General features: G+C 38.5%; 1 protein-coding gene across 3 annotated transcripts in view; it reads right to left on the reverse strand.

Moving 5' to 3' along the window:
• Window positions 1–19,356, reverse strand: part of BMAL2 (basic helix-loop-helix ARNT like 2) — a gene marked incomplete at its 5' end in the record, with an annotated part of 67,930 nt that overhangs the window by 11,228 nt on the left and 37,346 nt on the right. For all 3 annotated transcript variants that reach the window (XM_084877240.1, XM_084877241.1, XM_084877242.1), the window contains 6 exons: window positions 728–878; window positions 1,026–1,132; window positions 1,573–1,810; window positions 15,083–15,226; window positions 15,982–16,096; window positions 18,166–18,258. In XM_084877240.1, coding sequence (XP_084733366.1) covers window positions 728–878; window positions 1,026–1,132; window positions 1,573–1,810; window positions 15,083–15,226; window positions 15,982–16,096; window positions 18,166–18,258 — 848 coding nt within the window. The remainder of the gene's footprint in view (window positions 1–727; window positions 879–1,025; window positions 1,133–1,572; window positions 1,811–15,082; window positions 15,227–15,981; window positions 16,097–18,165; window positions 18,259–19,356) is intronic.

Below are 19,356 nucleotides of genomic sequence, written 5' to 3' on the forward strand. Positions count from 1 at the left end.
TAAGAAGGCAAGGGTTATTGGAACGGGTAACCAGATACTGCTGGAAGAGCTTTTATGACTTTTAAATAAAGCTAAATATTATAAATAAGGAAATAGATTTGATGAAACATTGCAGCAATTTAAAAAAAATACTGAAAAAGAATAAACTTAGAACAGGGCCATGCTAGCATATTGCGCAAATGAGGAAAAGCTGGCTCTTCCTTCGGGCTGACGGCATAGACCAGGACTTGGCAAGCAGTGCTCATCCCTCCACCAAGGGCTCTGCACAGCCACCTGCGGTGCCCCAGGCTTAGAAGATGTTCGTGCACAATGATGTTGAGGACAAATAACTTCTTACAGTGATATCCGTTTAAAAGTCACATCGATATCACTTGGTGATAGGATAAGACACAGGCATGGAGGGTAGGAAGGAGAGGTTTGAATAAAGAACTTCACTATCATATTTTATTCTATGCAAAAAGGGATATATTTTATAAGGGCAAACTTTCAGCTTCTCCTGAGAACTAATGCCAATAGACAGTGAGTGAATTACTCAATATACACTGAGTAGCCAGATTATTATGATGTAATAATAATAATGTAGAACTATGTAATCTCTGAACACTCAGTAATATAAAGCCAGAGGATCAGACAGTTTTAATGAGTTAGCAAAATGAGAAGAGGGAAGCAAAGCTATTCATTTGAAATTAATAAAAGGTCTTACCAACATAAAAAAAAAATTACTTACAAAACTAAAGTGTTGACAGACACAATATATTCCAGTTCTTTGGTCCAAGGATTTGTGAAACTAAACCACTGGCTTTTTAAAGATACAAAAGAGCCATCTTTTGCTCTGAATTTGTATGAATCTGTTAATATTTTCTCTTTACTCTGTAGAACTTAACAAGAAAAGATCATAATTAGTATAACAGTATACCACTATATAAATCAAACTTTTGAGGATTAATGCAAGTTTTGGAATGAGAAATTAAGAGTTGAAGCTGCAATTAAAAAGTACCCAAACCTTACCCCCACTCAATGCATACCTGCTTTGTGCTTGTTAGTCAAATGACTACGATCATCGTGATGAAAATATTCATAACAAGAAGTTCCCAGAAGTTCCTGAGGCAGATATCCTAAAATTGCTGTTGCCCTAGTTTTAAAATAAAAAAGAAACTTAGAATTGGTGAGCAAATTCCCTTCCAGAATCCTGAAGGTCCATACATGGTCAGGACAGCAGGGAAGTGGACTCGGGGGTGAGTAACTCAGGGGCATCACTAAGCCAGACCAGAGCTGCAAAACAGAACGGACACCCAGGCAGGAGGCTACTCTAGAGAACACCCAACCAATCCATTGCCAGTAAAATTGTGACTAGATACCCATGCCCAGGTTCTGTACCGCTGGCTTAAGAAATATTCCAAGTCTACATTTCAGCTTGATCAAATTTACTGATAATATCCATATTGTTATTTCATTTAAACTTTATTTCCTGTTTTGAAGCCTTAAAAGAAAAAGTCCCACCAGTCCTAAGCCACATTTTAATAGCCTTAAAAATCCCATTGAACTCTAGTCATGAAGGCATATAAATGTTACCTTTGGTCCACATAGACAAATTTCCCATTCACTGCAAAACGGGTTATAAATTCAGTTGGTTTCACTTTAACCTCGCCGCTGTTCTGTGGGACGGTATGTGGATATAATCTCCCAATGGCAACAAGGCAGGTGAAACTGCTGTCTTCCTTATTGTTCTTCTCTTCTTCCATTCCAATAATACTTGTAGGCCAGCTTCTCAAGTACCCCGTGCAGTGGACAGTGCAGAACTTCCTATGATCTAGTTCAAAAGTTTTTTTTAAAAGAGCATTTGTCAATTATATCTCAATGAAACTGGAGGGGAAAAGCATTTGAATCATTATGAATTCTTATATTTCTTACATTGACATGAGTTATAATGTGCTATGAAATATTCAAATATGTATTTCATTGAAATCATCTATTGTGTTTAACCACTTTATTCTTAATGGGTTATTTTCCCTCAGGAACTAAACTGTAAGTATTATTTCAAAAAGTAAGCAGACTGATTTAATTTAGGTTTAAACAGGTTTATATTTATTTCTAAGTCAATTTTTAAGAAAATACTGTAATTTATATCTGTTAGAAAAAGTTAAACTTCGCCGAAGCCGGTTTGGCTCAGTGGTAAAGCGTCGGTCTGCGGACTGAGGGGTCCCGGGTTCAATTCCAGTCAAGGGCATGTACATTGGTTGCGGGCACATCCCCAGTGGGGGGTGTGCAGAAGGCAGCTGGTCGATGTTTCTCTCTCATCGACGTTTCTAGCTCTCTATCCCTCTCTCCTTCTCTCTGTAGAAAATCAATAAAATATATTTGAAAAAAAAAAAAAAGTTAAACTTCATGCTCTCTTGTCCTTAGCCACAAAGATACTGTTTTCAGCTTGTTAAAATTTTGATACCTAATCCTAAATTTAAAGGATAATTATGTATACACTCTTAAATCTCTTATGTTAGTAATTATAATGGTTATACTAGGTTATAGACAAAATCTGAAAACCAGTTTGGTAAATTTATAATAAAAGGTATTATAAAAATAAAATTTGACTCAAATTTCACTTTCAGAAAAAAATCCCAAGCTTAACTCACAGAAAAAGTTTGTCAAACAGGTCCAACTAGAAAAATAAAAATCTGAAAATAATCATATGCTCAAATATCAGGAAATGCTTAAGAAAACAATGAAATGCAACACAGGCATAAAAGGCAATCTAAAGAGTACGGCAATCCACAAAAAAGTGACTTAAAGATGAAAGAGAAGACAAAAAAGGCTGGCAAAAATTACTTCAACAGTTTGTGACAACATTTAGAAAAGACCAGGACAGTCACTGTTTTAAATCGGCACTATTTGATAAGACTGTTACAACAATTCTTTTTAAAAAACATGTTTTTAAATAGAAAATGATATGGGCTGTCTTATAAAATAGCAACTAATAGTAACAGCAACGATTTATAGCACACTTGATGTGCTATGCTCTGTTTTAAGTGCTTTAAATGTGTAATTCATTGAATCGTCTCAACAGCCCTGCGAGGTGTCCTAAGGTTATTCTCACTGTGTTAGGAAACTGAGTTAACAGCAAGGTCACGCAGGGAGGGTGGAGCCAAGGTCTGCATCCGGACAGGCTGGCTCCAGAGGCCCTTTCTGGGCCACGGATGCCCTATTTGATGATAGTGAGTGCTCTGTCACAGGTGTCCAAACAGCACTTGCCTGGATAGTGGTGGTGGTGGCAGGGGATAGGGAGAGGGTGTGCAAAAAGGTATTCCAGTTAGAGGGAACAGCCACTGCAATTTGAGAGTCAAGAGATACTAGTCAGATGTGGCTGAAACATGGTTTGTGATGGGGAAACAGTGACAGAGCAGGCCAACAGAGTGTGACTTCTATAAACCATGCATAGGACCTTGTGTTCAACACCTAACACATCTCTCCCTCCATGGTCCAAAGGTACCTTAAACTGCAAGACATTCTCTCCTCCAACCCTGAACCAAGTTTATCACTTATCCTTTATCCTGTTTAATGTCACCATCATCAACCCAGGTAAGCAGGCTGTCGCTGAAGACCAGAGAAAGAGGTCACACACAATCACAGGTGTCAGACACTGTAAACCAGGAGGGATGCCCTTGAAGGGGTAGGTGTTGAGAGGCCATGGCATGTGGAACGGACAGCATCTGCCACACTGGCACAAGAAGCCAATGCATTCTGGGTGCATTACTGTATAACTGATTATCTTACTAAGATAAGAAATACCTAAGATGTTTGGAAGTAGTCACCCATCCTTCATCAACCTTTGATTTCACAAGTTGAGATGCATGAGAAATTTTATTCTTATCTTAGAATCTTTTTCAAAGTCTGATTCTATTACATTAGAATCAGGGTAGAAAAAATGTTTTTAGTGTCACTCTTATTTTTAAAAACTTATATTATGGAAAATCTCAAACACACACAAAATCAGAGAGAATATTAGTTGACCCTTGAACAATGTAGTGGGTGGGGGTTGACCAGTAGCTTTACCAATAACAAGTCAATGAACACATATTTTGTGCATTATATGTATTACATACTACACTCTTGCAGTAAAGCTAAAGAAAAAAAATATCAAGAAAATCATGAGAAAATACACTGAAAGTGTATATTAAAAAAAAAAATGCATGCTCACACAGTTCAAACCCATGTTGCTATGAGTGACTGGTGGCTAATCTTAGAAATAGTCTTTCCATAAATCTTAATTCAGTTTTAATTATCATTAAAAGGGCTGTTTTCTGTCTTGGCTGGTTTGGCTCCGTGGACAGAGTGTCAGCCTGTGGACTGAAGGGTCCAAGTTTGATTCCGGTCAAGGGCACATGCCTGGGTTGCAGGCTTGATCCCCAGTGTAGGATGTGCAGGAGGCACCCAATCGATGATTTTCTCTCATCATTGGTATTCCTGTCTCTCTTTCTCTCTCCCTTCATCTCTAAAATCAATAAAGATTTATATATATATATATATATATATATATATATATATATATATATGAATTCTGTTTTTAAAAAGTGCTGTTTTCTACTCTCTTTTTTAATATTTAAATGTAACTAAGACAAAACTATCAAGTCAAAAGATTAGTGTTTGCCAGGGGTGGTGGTGCTAAGAGATGAAGAGGCAGAGCACACAGAATTTTTATGAAGATAATTTGTATGTTATTATAATGATGGAGATATGTCATTATATATTTGTCTAAACCCACAAAATGTACAACAGCAAGAATGAACTCTAAGGTAAATTATGGACTTGGGGTGATTATGATGTGTCAACGTGGGTTTCATCCCTGGTGAAAAAAAAAAATATACCATTCTCGTGGAAGGTGTTGATAATGGGGGAAGCTACACATGTGCGGGGGCCAAGAATATATGGGAAATCTACCTCTCTCAATTTTGCTGCAAACCTAAAACTGCTCTAAAAAATAAGTCTTATCCTGGCTTGTGTGGCTCAGTGGTTGAGCATCGTCCAATGAACCAAGAGGTTGCTAGTTCAATTCCTGGTCAGGGCATATGCCTGGGTTAGGCTCGAAGGGGGTGTGCAGAAGGCAGCCAATCGATGTTTTTATCTCTTTATCCCTCTCACTCCCTCCCTCTCTCTAAAAAAGTCAATAAAAACATATTTTTAAAAAAATAGTCTTAATAACAAAAAAAGTTCATGTAACATATCATGGTAAAGGGAAAAAAATACCTTTATTAACTTTCTTCATGAATAGGGAGTGATCCTAAAATAGTCGATGTCACTGGCTAATCATTCCTGGAAAGAATGATTTAGTAGTAACCATATGAGAAATGTTTGTTTCACTTGATATTCTCTTTGGTTAAGCACAATCCACAATGATCTCAAGTGTGGGAAGTCATCCATGTGGCACACCAGGGCTCCATTGTGCAGTTAACCTCATCCTGGTCCAGGCATCTGTCTACATGTCTGTCTGTAGGCAGTTCTCAAACACCAGGCACTGCGAGGAAGGGCCTTACTGATTGTTAACACATGCCCTTCCCATTCCTTAGGCCAGACTGGCCTCATGCCCTTGGCCCACAGCGCTGGAGTGTCTGTCAAGTGAATACTTGGTTCAAGTGCTTGAACAGATTAAAAAGTTCTTCTTTGAGAAGCTATGTGACTCCCAGTGCAGGCATCTGTGTGGCCCAGCCTGATGTGGGACCGAACCTCCATGTGTGGGCAGAAGTGCATTCCTGCAAGAGAAGCCAACCCCTCGATGTGTCTCCACTGCAGGAATCGCCGAGCGTGGCTCTCTTTCATTAACAGCCTTTGGCATCTAGGAAGCTCCTCTCAGAGGTGGCATGGCAGAGTGGAAGACATACAGATGTTCATGCTAGGTTTGATTCTGCCACTTTGTCTGTGATTTTAAGACAAATTATATAACGTTTTAGGGCATCTGCAAAATGGGGATGGCCTGTACTCTTATGCAGACTGAATTAGGTACTTATGCAAAATGCTTGGCATATAGATTTTAAATACTAATTAATTTTGCCTTTTTCTTTTCTTTTTCTTTTTCTTTCTTCTCCTGAGCCACAAATAATGGCTTTCATTTACTGAGTGCATGCTAGGAGACAAGCATTGTATTTAGCCACATGTGATCCTAACCCTGCTCCCATGAGCTACAGTATACCGATCTTACGAGTCTGCGAGGACTGACATAACAAAATACCTGGACTGGATGAGTTAACCGATAGAAATGTACTTTCCTCACAGTTTTGGGGGCTAGAAATCCAAGATCAAGGGGTTGGCCGTTTGGTTTCTACTGGAGCCTCTGCTTGACTTGCAGACGGGAGACTTCTCACTGTGTCCTCACGAGGCCTCCTCTCTGTGGGTGTGCATTCCAGGCGTCACTCCCTCTTGTGAAACACCAGTCCTATGGGATCAGGTCCATACACTCAGGACCTCACTTACCCCTCATTACCTGTGTTAGGCCCTTTCTCCAAGTCCCCTCACATTGGGAGCTAGGGCTTCCCCTGCAACATGTGACTTATGGGGAAACAGTGCAGCCCATCACCCCATTAGCACAGATTGAGAGGAGCCTGCCTCAGGTGGCACAGTTCTTAAGCAGCAGATCCGACATTAAAACCCTAATGAATTCAGAGCCCTGGCCCTAAATTCTGTCCTAAAACCCTGCCACCAGCATGGCTGGTGTGAGGCAGAGCTTGGATGAGAACCTAGAACATTGGAGGGACTTAAAAATATGTCATTTCCTTCAGCGCATCACAGAATTCAACTGTGAATCAGCTTTTATTGACCATTTGCCAAATGTTCCTAAAATATCTGTATTTTTTTCCAATAAGATTATCAATATTTATTTTAAAGGAAAGAATTTTTCCCTGTCTCTCCTATAAATCTCAAGCTTCTAATAATATATTCTTTTTAAAAAAAATCCTTTTAGAAACCACATGGAAGAACCAAAATTTGATTATTACATTCTTCAGGAATGATGTTTACGTTTTTTAACCTATGACTATACACGTGTTTTTGCTTAAGATTTAATATTTACAAGACTGCTTCAAAATACTATGACAGAATCACGTAGCTGTCTAAAGGATGTGTCACTTTCTTTTTTGTATCTTTGCAAAGGGTTAAAAGACCACACTTGGAAAGTATTATATGTCCAAGATTATCATCAGCAACTAAGTTGGGCTCCCATAGCTAAGAAAAATCCACCAAGCTAGTACCGGTTAATAATGGCAGATTTTGTAATCAAAGAGAACACAATCATTTCAAGAAAAACATCAAACATCAAAAGTGTTTTATTCAAAGTAATGTCCATCGCTAGCTACACATTTCCCTGTTTCATGTAATTTGTGGATACCATCCCAATAGAACTTTTCTTGTTTTGAGACAAACCATTCAGAGACCCAATTTTCCACTTCTTCATACGTTTTGAAGTGCTGCTCAGAAGGTGCATGTGCCATCGATCAGAACAAGTGGTAATCTGAAGGAGCAAGGTCTGGTGAACACAGGGGGTGGGTTAATATAATACTTTCCACGCAAGATCTTTTAACGTGTCTTTAACTGGTTTGAAGTGTGTGATGGTGCATTATCATGAAGCAAAATTATTTGCCATGTCTTCTGGCCATTCTGATTGTTTCACAATCAAAGTGTGGTTCAAATTGATTATTTGTTGTTGGTAGTGATCAGTATTAATGATTTCATCTGGTTTTAGAAGCTCATAATACACCACACCTTCCTGATTCCACCAAATGCAGAGCACTGTCTTCTTTCCGAAACATTTTGGCCTTGCAGTCGATGTTGATGGTTGACTTTTGTTAATCCATGATTTTGTGCATTTGGGATTCTCAGAATAAATCCACTTTTCATCGCCAGTCACAATTCGATGCAAAAAGACTTTCTTTCGTGCCGTGAAGCAACATTTTACTGATGAATTCAGTTTTCCATTTGTCTTTCATTCAATTGATGTGGCACCCATTTCCCTTCCTTTAAAATCTTTCCCATTGCTTGTAAACTATCGGAAAAATGCTGAACAACATTAAATCTTTCTGAAAGTTGTTTTGAGTTTGACACACATCTTCATCCAATAATGTTTGTAATTGTTGGTCTTCAAACATTTTCAGTTGACCTGGACATTCTTGGTCTTTCATATCAAAATCATCACTTTTAAAGCATTTAAACTAGTGTTCACAAGAATCTTGAGATGGAGCCTGTTCACCATAAGCTTCCCAAAGTATTCAGCAGCACTTTTCTTCAAAATAAAGTAATAAATTATAACTTCCCACAAATGCTCTTTTTATGGGCACAAAATTAGACATTTTTAAGTGTAAAAATATCTATGATGTTAACACCTTCAGCAAATTTGACATATGAAGTTTTGAAGCTTGTTGTCAATACAAAATAGCATACATATAAAATCGAATATATATAAAATCGCATATATATTAACATGTGTAACTCCCATCTATTGAAAAAAAAATCTGTGTTATTAACCGGTACACCTAGTATTCAGTCATATGCTGTCCTAAAATTTCACATAAAAAAGAAATGAAAAATCTAAAGTGACACAAAGAAAGCCAGTCAAGGTAGAGTTCTACCACCGATTTGTGACTTGTAGCTCCGTATTTCAAGCCAAACTGTAAAGTGCCCATTGAATAAACACATTTATTTCCCATAAGCCCCCAATTCCTTTGGCTCTGACTTCAGAGCCTTTTCAGTTTTACTTCTGAGAACTATCTATAATAATAAAAGCATGATATGCTAATTAGACCAGACAGCCAAACGACCTTCGGGACGTCCTTCCGGACAACCTTCCAAAGGAAGCCGGGGCTACAAGGGCTGGGTAAGTTGCCACTGCACGGGCCAAGTCCCTTGCATGAATTTCGTGCATCGGGCCTCTAGTGATAAGAAAATGGTTCAAGCTGTTTGCTGTCTTATCCTCGGCTCCCATGACAAACAAATCACAGATTGGGTGGCTTAACCAAGAGATATTTATTTCCTCACAATTGTAGAGGCTAGAATTCTGAGATCAGGATGGGAGCAAAGCTGAGTTCTGGTGAGGGTTCACAGACGGCTACCATCTAGCTTTGTGCTCACAGACTGTAAACTCTCGGGTGTCCCTTCTTATAAGGGTATTAATCGCATCATGAGGACCCCACTCTCAGGACTTCACCTAAACCTAATTATCTCCCAAAGATCCCACCTCCAAAATACCATCACATGGGGTGAGAGGTTCAACAATGAATTTTAAGGGACAGGATTCAGTCCATAGCATTTATAAATACTTCTTAGGGTAAAAACTTTTAAAGCATGTTCCAATTGCTTCTTGGGTGAAACAAAAACATTACAATGTAGATTACGTAATTCACTGGATTCTTAACTATTCTTTGGGCTCTGAGCCAATTATGTGGTCCTCGAATCAGGAACAAAGGACCGAAGAATGGTCACTTATGTCATCAGTAAATGTGTGAAAATCTACGTGTGAGGAACCACAGAGAGACGACTCTCTCATTCTAGTGTGAGAGGCAAATATAAAAGAATATAATACCAATACAATTCGCAAACGGCAGCAAAAATAATAGTGCTCAGTTTTATGAATAGATACCAAAAGTGGGTACCCGGGACTCAAGCCAACTAGAAAGGAGAGGGTGTCAGGGAAGTTTCCTGGAAAAGAGATGTTGCCTGTGCTGTCATGGTCCTGATCTGCTTGCATTCTCCATTCCTTCCAGTAGGATGGCCTGGGGCTGCTTCTGGTATTGTCTTGAAGATTTGAGCCTGGTAAACTTCTGGAAGCTATGGCTTGGCAGGCTCGATCTTCTCAACTCAGGATTCAACTTTCATTGTGGTGGGCAAGCATGTCATCAAGCTGCCCTCTTAAAACTTAAATGTGTCCATTGTTCATTCCTTAGGGTCTGACTTATTGGGGACACATCTCTTGAAATGAATCCTGAGGTTCTCCCAGCTGGTCTACATGTCTTCACCCCCCTCTAATATTAATAGGAACTCGAAAAGGAGGCATACCTTGGGTGTGTACTTTGGTTCTTCATAATCTACCGCAGTGAAGGCAATGGTCACTCAGCTCCCACTAGACCAAATACAACACAAAGCATTCTTCCTCCCTATCCGGCTAGGGGTAGATAAAGTGCAGATTTGTTCCCAGAGAGCACTGCCGAGACTCATCTGTTATTTCTCTAATTTCTAAAGCAATGGCCTTCAAATATTTCTTATTTAGCATGCTATAAACAATGTAGGCAACCTTTACATGTATAAATGATATACATCCACTTTTGTACTAATATGTATATTCTTAAACAAAACTAAAATTGAAAATATGAGAAAAGGATAAAAAATGAGAATTTGTCTTAAGAACAAATTATATTAAAATTTATAAAACTTTTTTCTTCAAAAATTGTACATATTTAATAAAGCAATTTAATTATGCTTTTAAAAATTTTATAAAAGTATAGTTGTCATACAATATTATTAGTTTCAGGTGTGCAACATAGTGATCACCATGATAAGTCTAGTAACTGAGAGTGCATAGAGTTTTTACAATATTATTGACTATGTTCCCTGTTCTGTACATTACATGCTGGTGGCTTATTTTATAAGTGGAAGTGTGTACCTCTTCAACCCCCATCCGACAACCATCGGTTTGTTCTCTGTATGAGTCTGTCTGTTTTGTTTGTTCTTTTATTTATTTTTTTTTTAGATTTCACATAAAAGTAAAATAATACTGTCTTCATATGACTTATTTCACTTAGCATTAATACCCCCTAAGTTCATCCATGTTGTCACAAATGGCAAGACTTCATTCTGTTTTACTGCTGAGCAATATTCCATTGTATACACATATACTATCTTCTTTATCCAACTGTCTATCAACAAAAGCCTAGGTTGCTTCCATAACTTGGCTACTGAAAATAGGGCTTTATATATCTCTGATTGTTTTTTGTTTTCTCTGGATAAATACCCAGAAGTATGGCAGTTCTATTTTAAAGTTTTTAAGGAATCTCCATATGGTTTTCATACTGCCTGCACCAATTTACAACAGTTCATGAGAATTCCCCTTTCTCCACATTCTCACCGACACTTATTTGTTGATTTATTGATGATAGTTATTCTGATAGGTGTCAGGTTATATCTCATTGTGGTTTTGATTTGCATTTCCCTGATGGTTGTGATTATGAGCATCTTTTCATAAGTCTAGTGGACAGCTGTATGTCCTCTTTGGAGAAATGTCTATTTAGGTCCTCTTCCCTTTGTTTAATTGATTCTTTGGAGTTTTGTTTTGTTTTGTTTTGTTTTTCTTTTTGGAGGGGGGGCGGTTTGGCTATTGACTTATATGAGTTCCTTGCATACTAACCTCTTATCAGCTATATATCACTTGCAAATATCTTGTCTCTCATTCAGGCTGTCTTCATTTTGTTGATGGTATGCTTTATTATTTTTTAAAACCATGTGATTTGAAGGTTTGGCTTTAACTTTACTTCTTAATATTCTATTTTCTTTTCTATCTTTCTTATTTTTTTTTTTATAGTACTTATCACCATCAGCAAGGATTTTGTTTTGTTCAATGTTCTAGCCCCAGCATACAGAATTGTGTTTGGGCCATAGTAAGTTCTTAATAAATACAATTTTTTAAAATTATAGTAATTCTTTTTGAATATGATACCATTCCTCCTCTACCCTGTGTTCAATGATCTCATATAAGTGTCTTGAAATTAGCCAACATGTGACTATTTACACCATAGAAATTGGCAAAGCTATAAATCAGGACTTGAATTGTTTTTTTCCTGACTCTCTAGACCTATATAAGTGACAAAATGCTAACATTGGATTAAGCTTAAAAGTGTACATGGAATAATACAAAAATACTGAATAAATAATATTCCTGTATTTAAAAACCTATTATCATTTTCAGCAAAGTCGCCTATCATTGAAAAATGAGTGAAATTCCAACAACGTGTCTTCATGATTTCACTTTCACCTTATTTATTCCTGCACAGGGAAATATCAATCAACATTCTTATCAGAGCTGCACTCAGAAAGCTGGTTACTCCTCAGTAACCTGCACAACACTGCCCCAGCCCATGTGAGCCTCCAAATCTGGTCCCAGCTGCCTCCCTGCAAACACTCTCTTTGGCATCTAAGGTCTAGTCACCCTGATCTTTGTTGAGACCCCCAAAATATGAAGATTTCCTACCTCAAGGTCTTTACCCTTGTCCTTTGGTCAGGAATTTCTTCCCATACTGACTCCTCATCATCATCCAGGTCTCAGATCAAATGTCACACGAGAGAGAATCTCTGAGTACTCTAAAGCAGTGATAGCCAACCTGGGGTCTGTGGGCCACTGGTGGTCTGCGAGGTACAAAAGGTTGGTGACCGCTGCTCTAAAGGACTACTTCTTCCTAGTCCCTGCCCTCATTACCCTCTTTTATTGACGTCATTGTACTTTCTTCTCCTGAGGTATTTATTAATTTACTTGTCCAATGGCTGCCTCCTGTCCCCCTGAGGTTCGCTAGAGCAATACCTTTATCTACCTGTTCCCAGTGTAGCCTTTGCACTTGGTATGGTGCCTACATAGGGACTAAATAGTTGCTGAGAGACCAGTGAGAGACTACTGTGTCAGGTAACGATCTCAGGCTTATCACTACTACCACTTTCCCTTAAGAACAGCCAGTAGATAGGGAACTTTTTGGAACCGAGATGGCTAAGGAAGCTGTGAGAAAATGCCAGTGAGGAGAAATCACACCGCAGTTTTGGGCACTGCTCCCCAGAGCATCCCTTCTTCCCCTTTCTCGCTCTTTCCTTCTCCTGTGCTCTCAGACTCAGACTGGAGAGACACGTGTAAAGCAACAGTTCTCAAAACAAAGAGAGAGGTTGAGATCAAACCTGTGAGGTTGTGAGGTTTAGGAAGCAAAGGGTAAGATGGTAGGGCACCAGTCGTTGGATGAAATCATGTTTTACAGAAGTAAAATGGTGACCCTGAGCACTAGTCATGCACGCAGATGACGAAAATACTAGCACTAAGTAAGTCCACGAGGAAACTCCTCTCTTCCAGAAGCAAAGACAAATTAATCTGCGATCTTGAAAACACTTAAAAGACTTGATCATTTTTGCCCCCATTCACTGTATAACCTGCATCAAACACCACACAGATGTCAATCACGTGAAGGTAGCTGCATTGGCCAACATGTTTCTCTCTCACAGGGACCGCCGTGTGGATTAGGTGATTCAGTTGGGGTTGTATTTACTCCCCAGGGCATTAGTTCGTCTCTAGTTAAATCCCGAGGGTGAATGTACTACAGTCGAGGGTCTCCATGGAGTATGACTCCTTGGACCATCCACACAGAAGAAACATTCCTGCCCTTGGAGAGTATTTCCACGTGATCTGGCCATGCCCCAATATGAGGCTAATCTGAGGAAGACGGAGCAGGAACCCTGAAATGATGACAATAACGGTACTAACCATCTCTGCTCTGCACCGTCCCAAGTTTAGGTGCATTGCTGCTAATAGTATTCGTGATGGCTTACATTAACACTTATTAACTCCTTTAATCCTGATAAAAACTCCGTGAGGGAGGTTCTGTCATTATTCTCATTTTACAGTTGAGCAGAGACCCAGAAGGATTTAATCATTTATCTTAACTCATGTAGTTGATCACAGGTCAGGATTCAAATCTGAAAGGTTTGGCTCCAGAATCTATGCATTTAAGCCACTCTGCAAAGCCAGACATCCCTGTGAATATCCTTGTTTTACCGATAGGGAAACTGAGCCTCAGATGGATTAAGAAACTTGTTCATAGTTATACAACTAGCATCTGGTAGGGCAAACATTTGAACCCAGTCAGCTGCATCTCACAGCCTTTTCACCACAGGTCCACTGTGAGTTCAACCCTGAGACTTTATACAGCTAGCTCGAAGCCAAGGGCACTAAGGAAACAACTGATGGTTTACAAACAGTCCCACCCTTAGGACTGCTGATGCATGCAGCCCTTGTTTCTTTATAGTACAGCATCAGAGTAAGGGGTTGAGGTTTGAGTGTGAATTTGCCTATTTCACTTGATTCTAAAACAGAGGTGAGAACAGTGTTTTCATGGGGATGAAAACACTTAGCACAGTATCTGGCACAGAGTAAGGGCTTAATACATTATCATCTTAGGTGGTTGCCAAAAGCAACTCTGACCAAAACTTGTAAATAAACTAAATCTTGCAGCCCTATATAAATATCCTTTTAAAATATGTCAAATCAAATCTCATGTTAAAATTTGCATAGGAAATTCTGTATCTGATAGGTTAATACGTTCTTAGGCAAAAACATCATGAGCCGAAACCGGTTTGGCTCAGTGGATAGAGCGTCAGCCTGTGGACTGAAAGGTCCCGGGTTCGATTCCAGTCAAGGGCATGTACCTTGGCTGCGGGCACGTCTCCAGAGGGGGGTGTGCAAGAGGCAGCTGATCGATGATTCTCTCTCATCAATGTTTCTAACTCTCTATCCCTCTCTCTCCCTCTCTGTAAAAAAAATCAATAAAATATATTTTAAAAAATAAATAAAAACATCATGAGACACTTTGCAGTCCCTGAAATGTAGCAAGTAAGTAAAATACATCAATGTTAATTCAAAATGTAAAGACCTGCAAAACAAATCTATTTTTAAAACCACAAGAAAACAGAAATAGAAATATAAAATCAAGAACCACATGTCATAAAAATTAAAACGATACCTGGAACATCTTAATTAATCAAATCAGGCTCTTGTAATATTGCAGTGTTGTTGTTTTTAAGACCAAACTTTTATATTTTAAAAGTAGTAACAGAAATTCATAACAAATGTTTTATTTCCAGCTCTTCCCATTTGACAGCCCCAAACTGTAATTTCAACAGCACCATTAAAATCTTGGGCCATAAAGAAAATATGTAATTACTTAATAAATTTAAAAGCTGTTTCCTAAGGTGTTTTGGGCCTAAGTCATTTGCCTAAGCCATATACCTTATTTTTTCTGAACGTTAAATAATTAGGACATGAACGTCACACCCACGTCTTGTATCAGCTGACACTTCACAGCCATACCTTTCTTCGTTGCGTCGGTAGAGCCGTCGTGCTCTTCTTTGACCGAGACTTTACAGCTCTTTATCCGACAGAAAAAGGACCGTCTAGAGCCGGAGCACACGCGAGTCCGTCTGCTATGGAAATTACTGTGAACCTGCAAACCCGCTGGCACAGGAGGAGGAGGGGGAGGCACGAGAATAGGTAGAAAAGAATACTTTTAAGCAATTTTGAAATTTATCTCTAACACTTTTCTGATCATCCGTGACATTTTTTTATATATAGAAAAGAGAAATGGTCATTTAAAACAGTATCACTGTTAGTCAGGAAGTAAAACATACCAAAAATGTACTTGTCAGGCAATCATATTTTTGATAACTTACAATCTTTCAACTTATTTTTATTTCCCCCTCCCCCAAGGGGTGGTACATAAAAATCATTTTAAATGAAATTAAATTTTAAAAAAACCCACCTCAATTATAATAGTAATCAATGGCAAAGGCATCATTATTTTATATTATAAATGATTACTTGGCACTAAGCATTTTCAGAGAAGGTTAAGTATTTTCAGAGAAAATAAAGAATACCTTCAACTCCCAAGCAATATTATACATGGTGTTTCACAATGAATAGACCTAACCCATATAAGAGAATAATTCTCTCTCAGCAATAGCTGAATAGTGAAAACATCATTTCTCGTCAAGATTCTATTAGCATACAAAAAGAATGAACATGAAGCAACCACATTTTCCTCAAGGCATCTTCATATGAATATAGTATTTATTTTTATATGAATATAGGAATTGCCTATATAATTATATTGTTTTTAAAAATTCTAACTTTTCAAGAACACTATATAGCTGTACTTTTAAGTACTAAGTATATTTACATGAAATGGTAAGCATGCTGAGATGAGCACTTACTTTTGGCATCTATTAACTTCTCTCTTGGTGAAATGTCAGAAGACAGCTGTTCCTTTACTTTGGCAACATCTTTTGGATGTAAGAAGTCAAATAAGCTCTGTCCAGTCAAACTGGCCTATACATAAAGCAGACATTCATTTAAAATCAATACCATAATTTTCCTATCTTTCTTCCTAGACATAATACTTTCTTTTGTTAAAGTTGTTTTCAGTTAATTTCAAAGATACACCTACTGCCCTGTATGATAGCAACAGTGTTAAAAGCAGGGTCATACCTCTAGAGAGAAAAAGAAATACATGCACAGCCAGCCATAACTGGATAAACAACAACACCTCACCACTGGTACTGTTCACTCTTATTAACTCTTGGTAACATCCCCCATTCATATATGTTACTTATAAGTCATATTATGATTTATTTTAAACATTACCCTTGGCGCCCTAGCTGGTTTGGCTCAGCGGATAGAGGGTCCTGGGTTTGATTCCTGTCAAAGGCACATGCTCAGGTTGCGCAGGCTCAATCCCCAGTAGGGGGTGGGCAGGAGGCAGCCCATCAATGATTTTCTCTCATCATTGACGTTTCTATCTCTCTCTCCCTCTCCCTTCCTCTCTGAAATCAATTAAAAAAAAAATTATAAACTTTACCCTTGGTAAAAGTAAAGCAAGTATATCATAATATCATATGGAAGTCACAAAATGTGAATCTATGGTGTAGCTTAGATTTACCACACTGTTAAAAAAAATTATCATACTATCAAAAGACAAAACCCAACCCGGGACACCTCCCACTTCCCATTCCACTTCTCCCATTATGCAGAGCATTCCCAGGTCTGGGCCTCTGCCCCATGGTCTCATCACCTGGAATTCATTACTCCATCTGGACAAACTCCATTCCCTGGCCCATCAGCCAATTGCCTTTGATTCCCTAGATTCCCTCTCTCAACCTAAAATCTCTTCCTCGCCTCTCTGCACATCCTAAAGCACAGTAGACATCCTACTTTGCATGAGAAACCCTCCCTGACCTTTACTTCCCACGTACACATTCCTATAAAAGACAGAACACAATGGACCGGGCAATACAAACAGCCTGGTTTGCTTGACAGTTGACACATCATATTTTAAAAAGCTAGCAATTTCATTTACACATAGTCCATTGTGTGACTGGGTTATATAAGTCTATGCCCAGAACTCTGCTTTAGAGCAAATCAGGTTTCTGAATCTGAAAAGATGGACCAGACCCTGCACTATGGGGATCCCAAAGTCCTCCTAAGCAGACACTGAGTCTCTTGAATAGTCTCTGAAATGCAGTTAGTGCCCCGTGGGGTTGGACTCTGTGTCCCTATTTGGACCTTCAGTGCCCCTTGCATTATTGATTATCCTAGCATGTGTGATATTCTCTATTTCCAATGAGAAGTCAGAATTATCAGGCACTGCCCTGCTTCTGTGCCCTCAGCTATAACCAGCTGCATGATTCACTTGGTCCTCGTTCCTCCTGAGTGCAGACTCCTAATATCTTTGTTGTTGAGCTCATTATCTGTGTATGCCTCATCTCTTCAAATTTCCAAGTTTTGGGGGAAGACAGGCTGACATTAATGGGAGTTATTAAGACGAAATCTTTGAGTCATGTGATTTCTAAAAGGAGACCACATGTGCTAGTTTATTCACTCTGTTGGATTATTTTCAGTGCTATCCTTTTTGGATAACTAGTTTAAGATAAATGGTTTTCAGCGATGGGGACATAAAGGAGTTACACAGCTAGTTAAGCAGAAAATGCATTTCAGAGTTGATTGCCAGAACTGAGATCAAAAGCGGTTATGCAAATTAGTAGCAAATAATTTGGTTCTTGGAGGAAGCAGAGAAGGGTGACTAATGTTTTTCAGACACCCAAATATGAAGCCTCTACATCCTGAGAGACAGATAAAGTCATCATTTCCACTTTTTATGGAAGAGGAAGCTGAGGCTCAGGAAAACAAAATAAGTTGCTAAAGGTCAGGAAGTGACCACTTGTCAGAAATGACAATCCATACTCACTCCACCCATCTGTGCATCTCTCCTGGAGCTCGTTCTAACTCAGCAGAACCTCACCCACAGCCCAAAGGAAAAAAGAGTTCAGAAAAAGAGCTCTGAAATCTGTTTGTTCAAAAAAAAACTGAACATAGTGTGGGAAATATCCTTTTTTGCATACCTGATCATAATTAAGTATTTTGGAGACTGACTTAGAAACGAAGAGAATTTTTCCTCTTTCACAACCAACCACAAACAGGAAGCCTTCTGCAGTCTAGGATAAAAAAATATAAAAGTCAATTTTTAAAATATCATTTGTATTTCTCACACACATCCTTTCTGAGGAAACTGCTGTAGCAATAAAACCAACAGAGTGGCCATAAATGTAGTAAAATTAATTTTAAGAAATTTTCTTAAGATGTATACAAATAGATTTATAAAGAAATATCACCTTGGACCCCTGTCTAAATTAATGTGTTTTTTTTTTCACATGAGAAGTTCAGGGAATACTTAGTTGAAAATTTCATAATGTAAAAATTACCTATCCCAAATTCCACACTACTGCAAACAGAAACTCTGTAGAGATACCAATCAGTAACGGCTGCCTGTGGATGTGTGCAGGTGGAAAGATGTGCAGACTGGAATGAGGAAGGCATGGAAATATTTTACTATTTATACGTCTTGAATAATGATAAGCTATCAATCAAAACTAAGTTGTTTGTTTTTTAAATATATTTTATTGATTTTTTACAGAGGAAGAGAGATGGAGAGAGGGATAGAGAGTTAGAAACATCGATGAGAGAGAATCATCGATCAGCTGCCTCCTGCACAACCCCTTACCGGGGATGAGCCGGCAACCAGGGAACATGCCCTTGACTGGAATCGAACCTGGGACCTTTCAGTCTGCAGGCCGACGCTCTATCCACCGAGCCAAACCAGTTTTGGCCAAAACTAAGTTTTAAAAATTCTAATAGATGGCAACTTCCATAAGCTATACCCAGTAAATCCCCTGTGAAGCAGCCTTGGAAATGGATATGTGTGGACAGAGAGTGAGTCTAGCACTCCCACCTGACATTTCTTAAACTAATGTTTACCAACTGGAAACAAACATGGTGTGAATTAGGCAGACGTGTTCCGGGGGTTATATTAAGTTATGGCTAAAAAAAAAAGAACCACAAAAATTGGTGAGAAAGCTTCCAAAGCGTATTATATATTTCACCGTCTTTAAAAATACTTTTGTTGTCTATAAAAAATCCATTTTATTCCTATCAGGAATATTATATTTAAATTCAGCAGTTCAAAAAGAGGGACATGAATCTTTTTGTTTCATCAAACTACAGGTTAAAGCCCAGTAGTCACAGCACAAGATCAA

Source organism: Pipistrellus hanaki (genome assembly GCF_964339955.1).
Source record: "Pipistrellus hanaki genome assembly, chromosome: 3".
Classification (NCBI taxonomy): domain Eukaryota; kingdom Metazoa; phylum Chordata; class Mammalia; order Chiroptera; family Vespertilionidae; genus Pipistrellus; species Pipistrellus hanaki.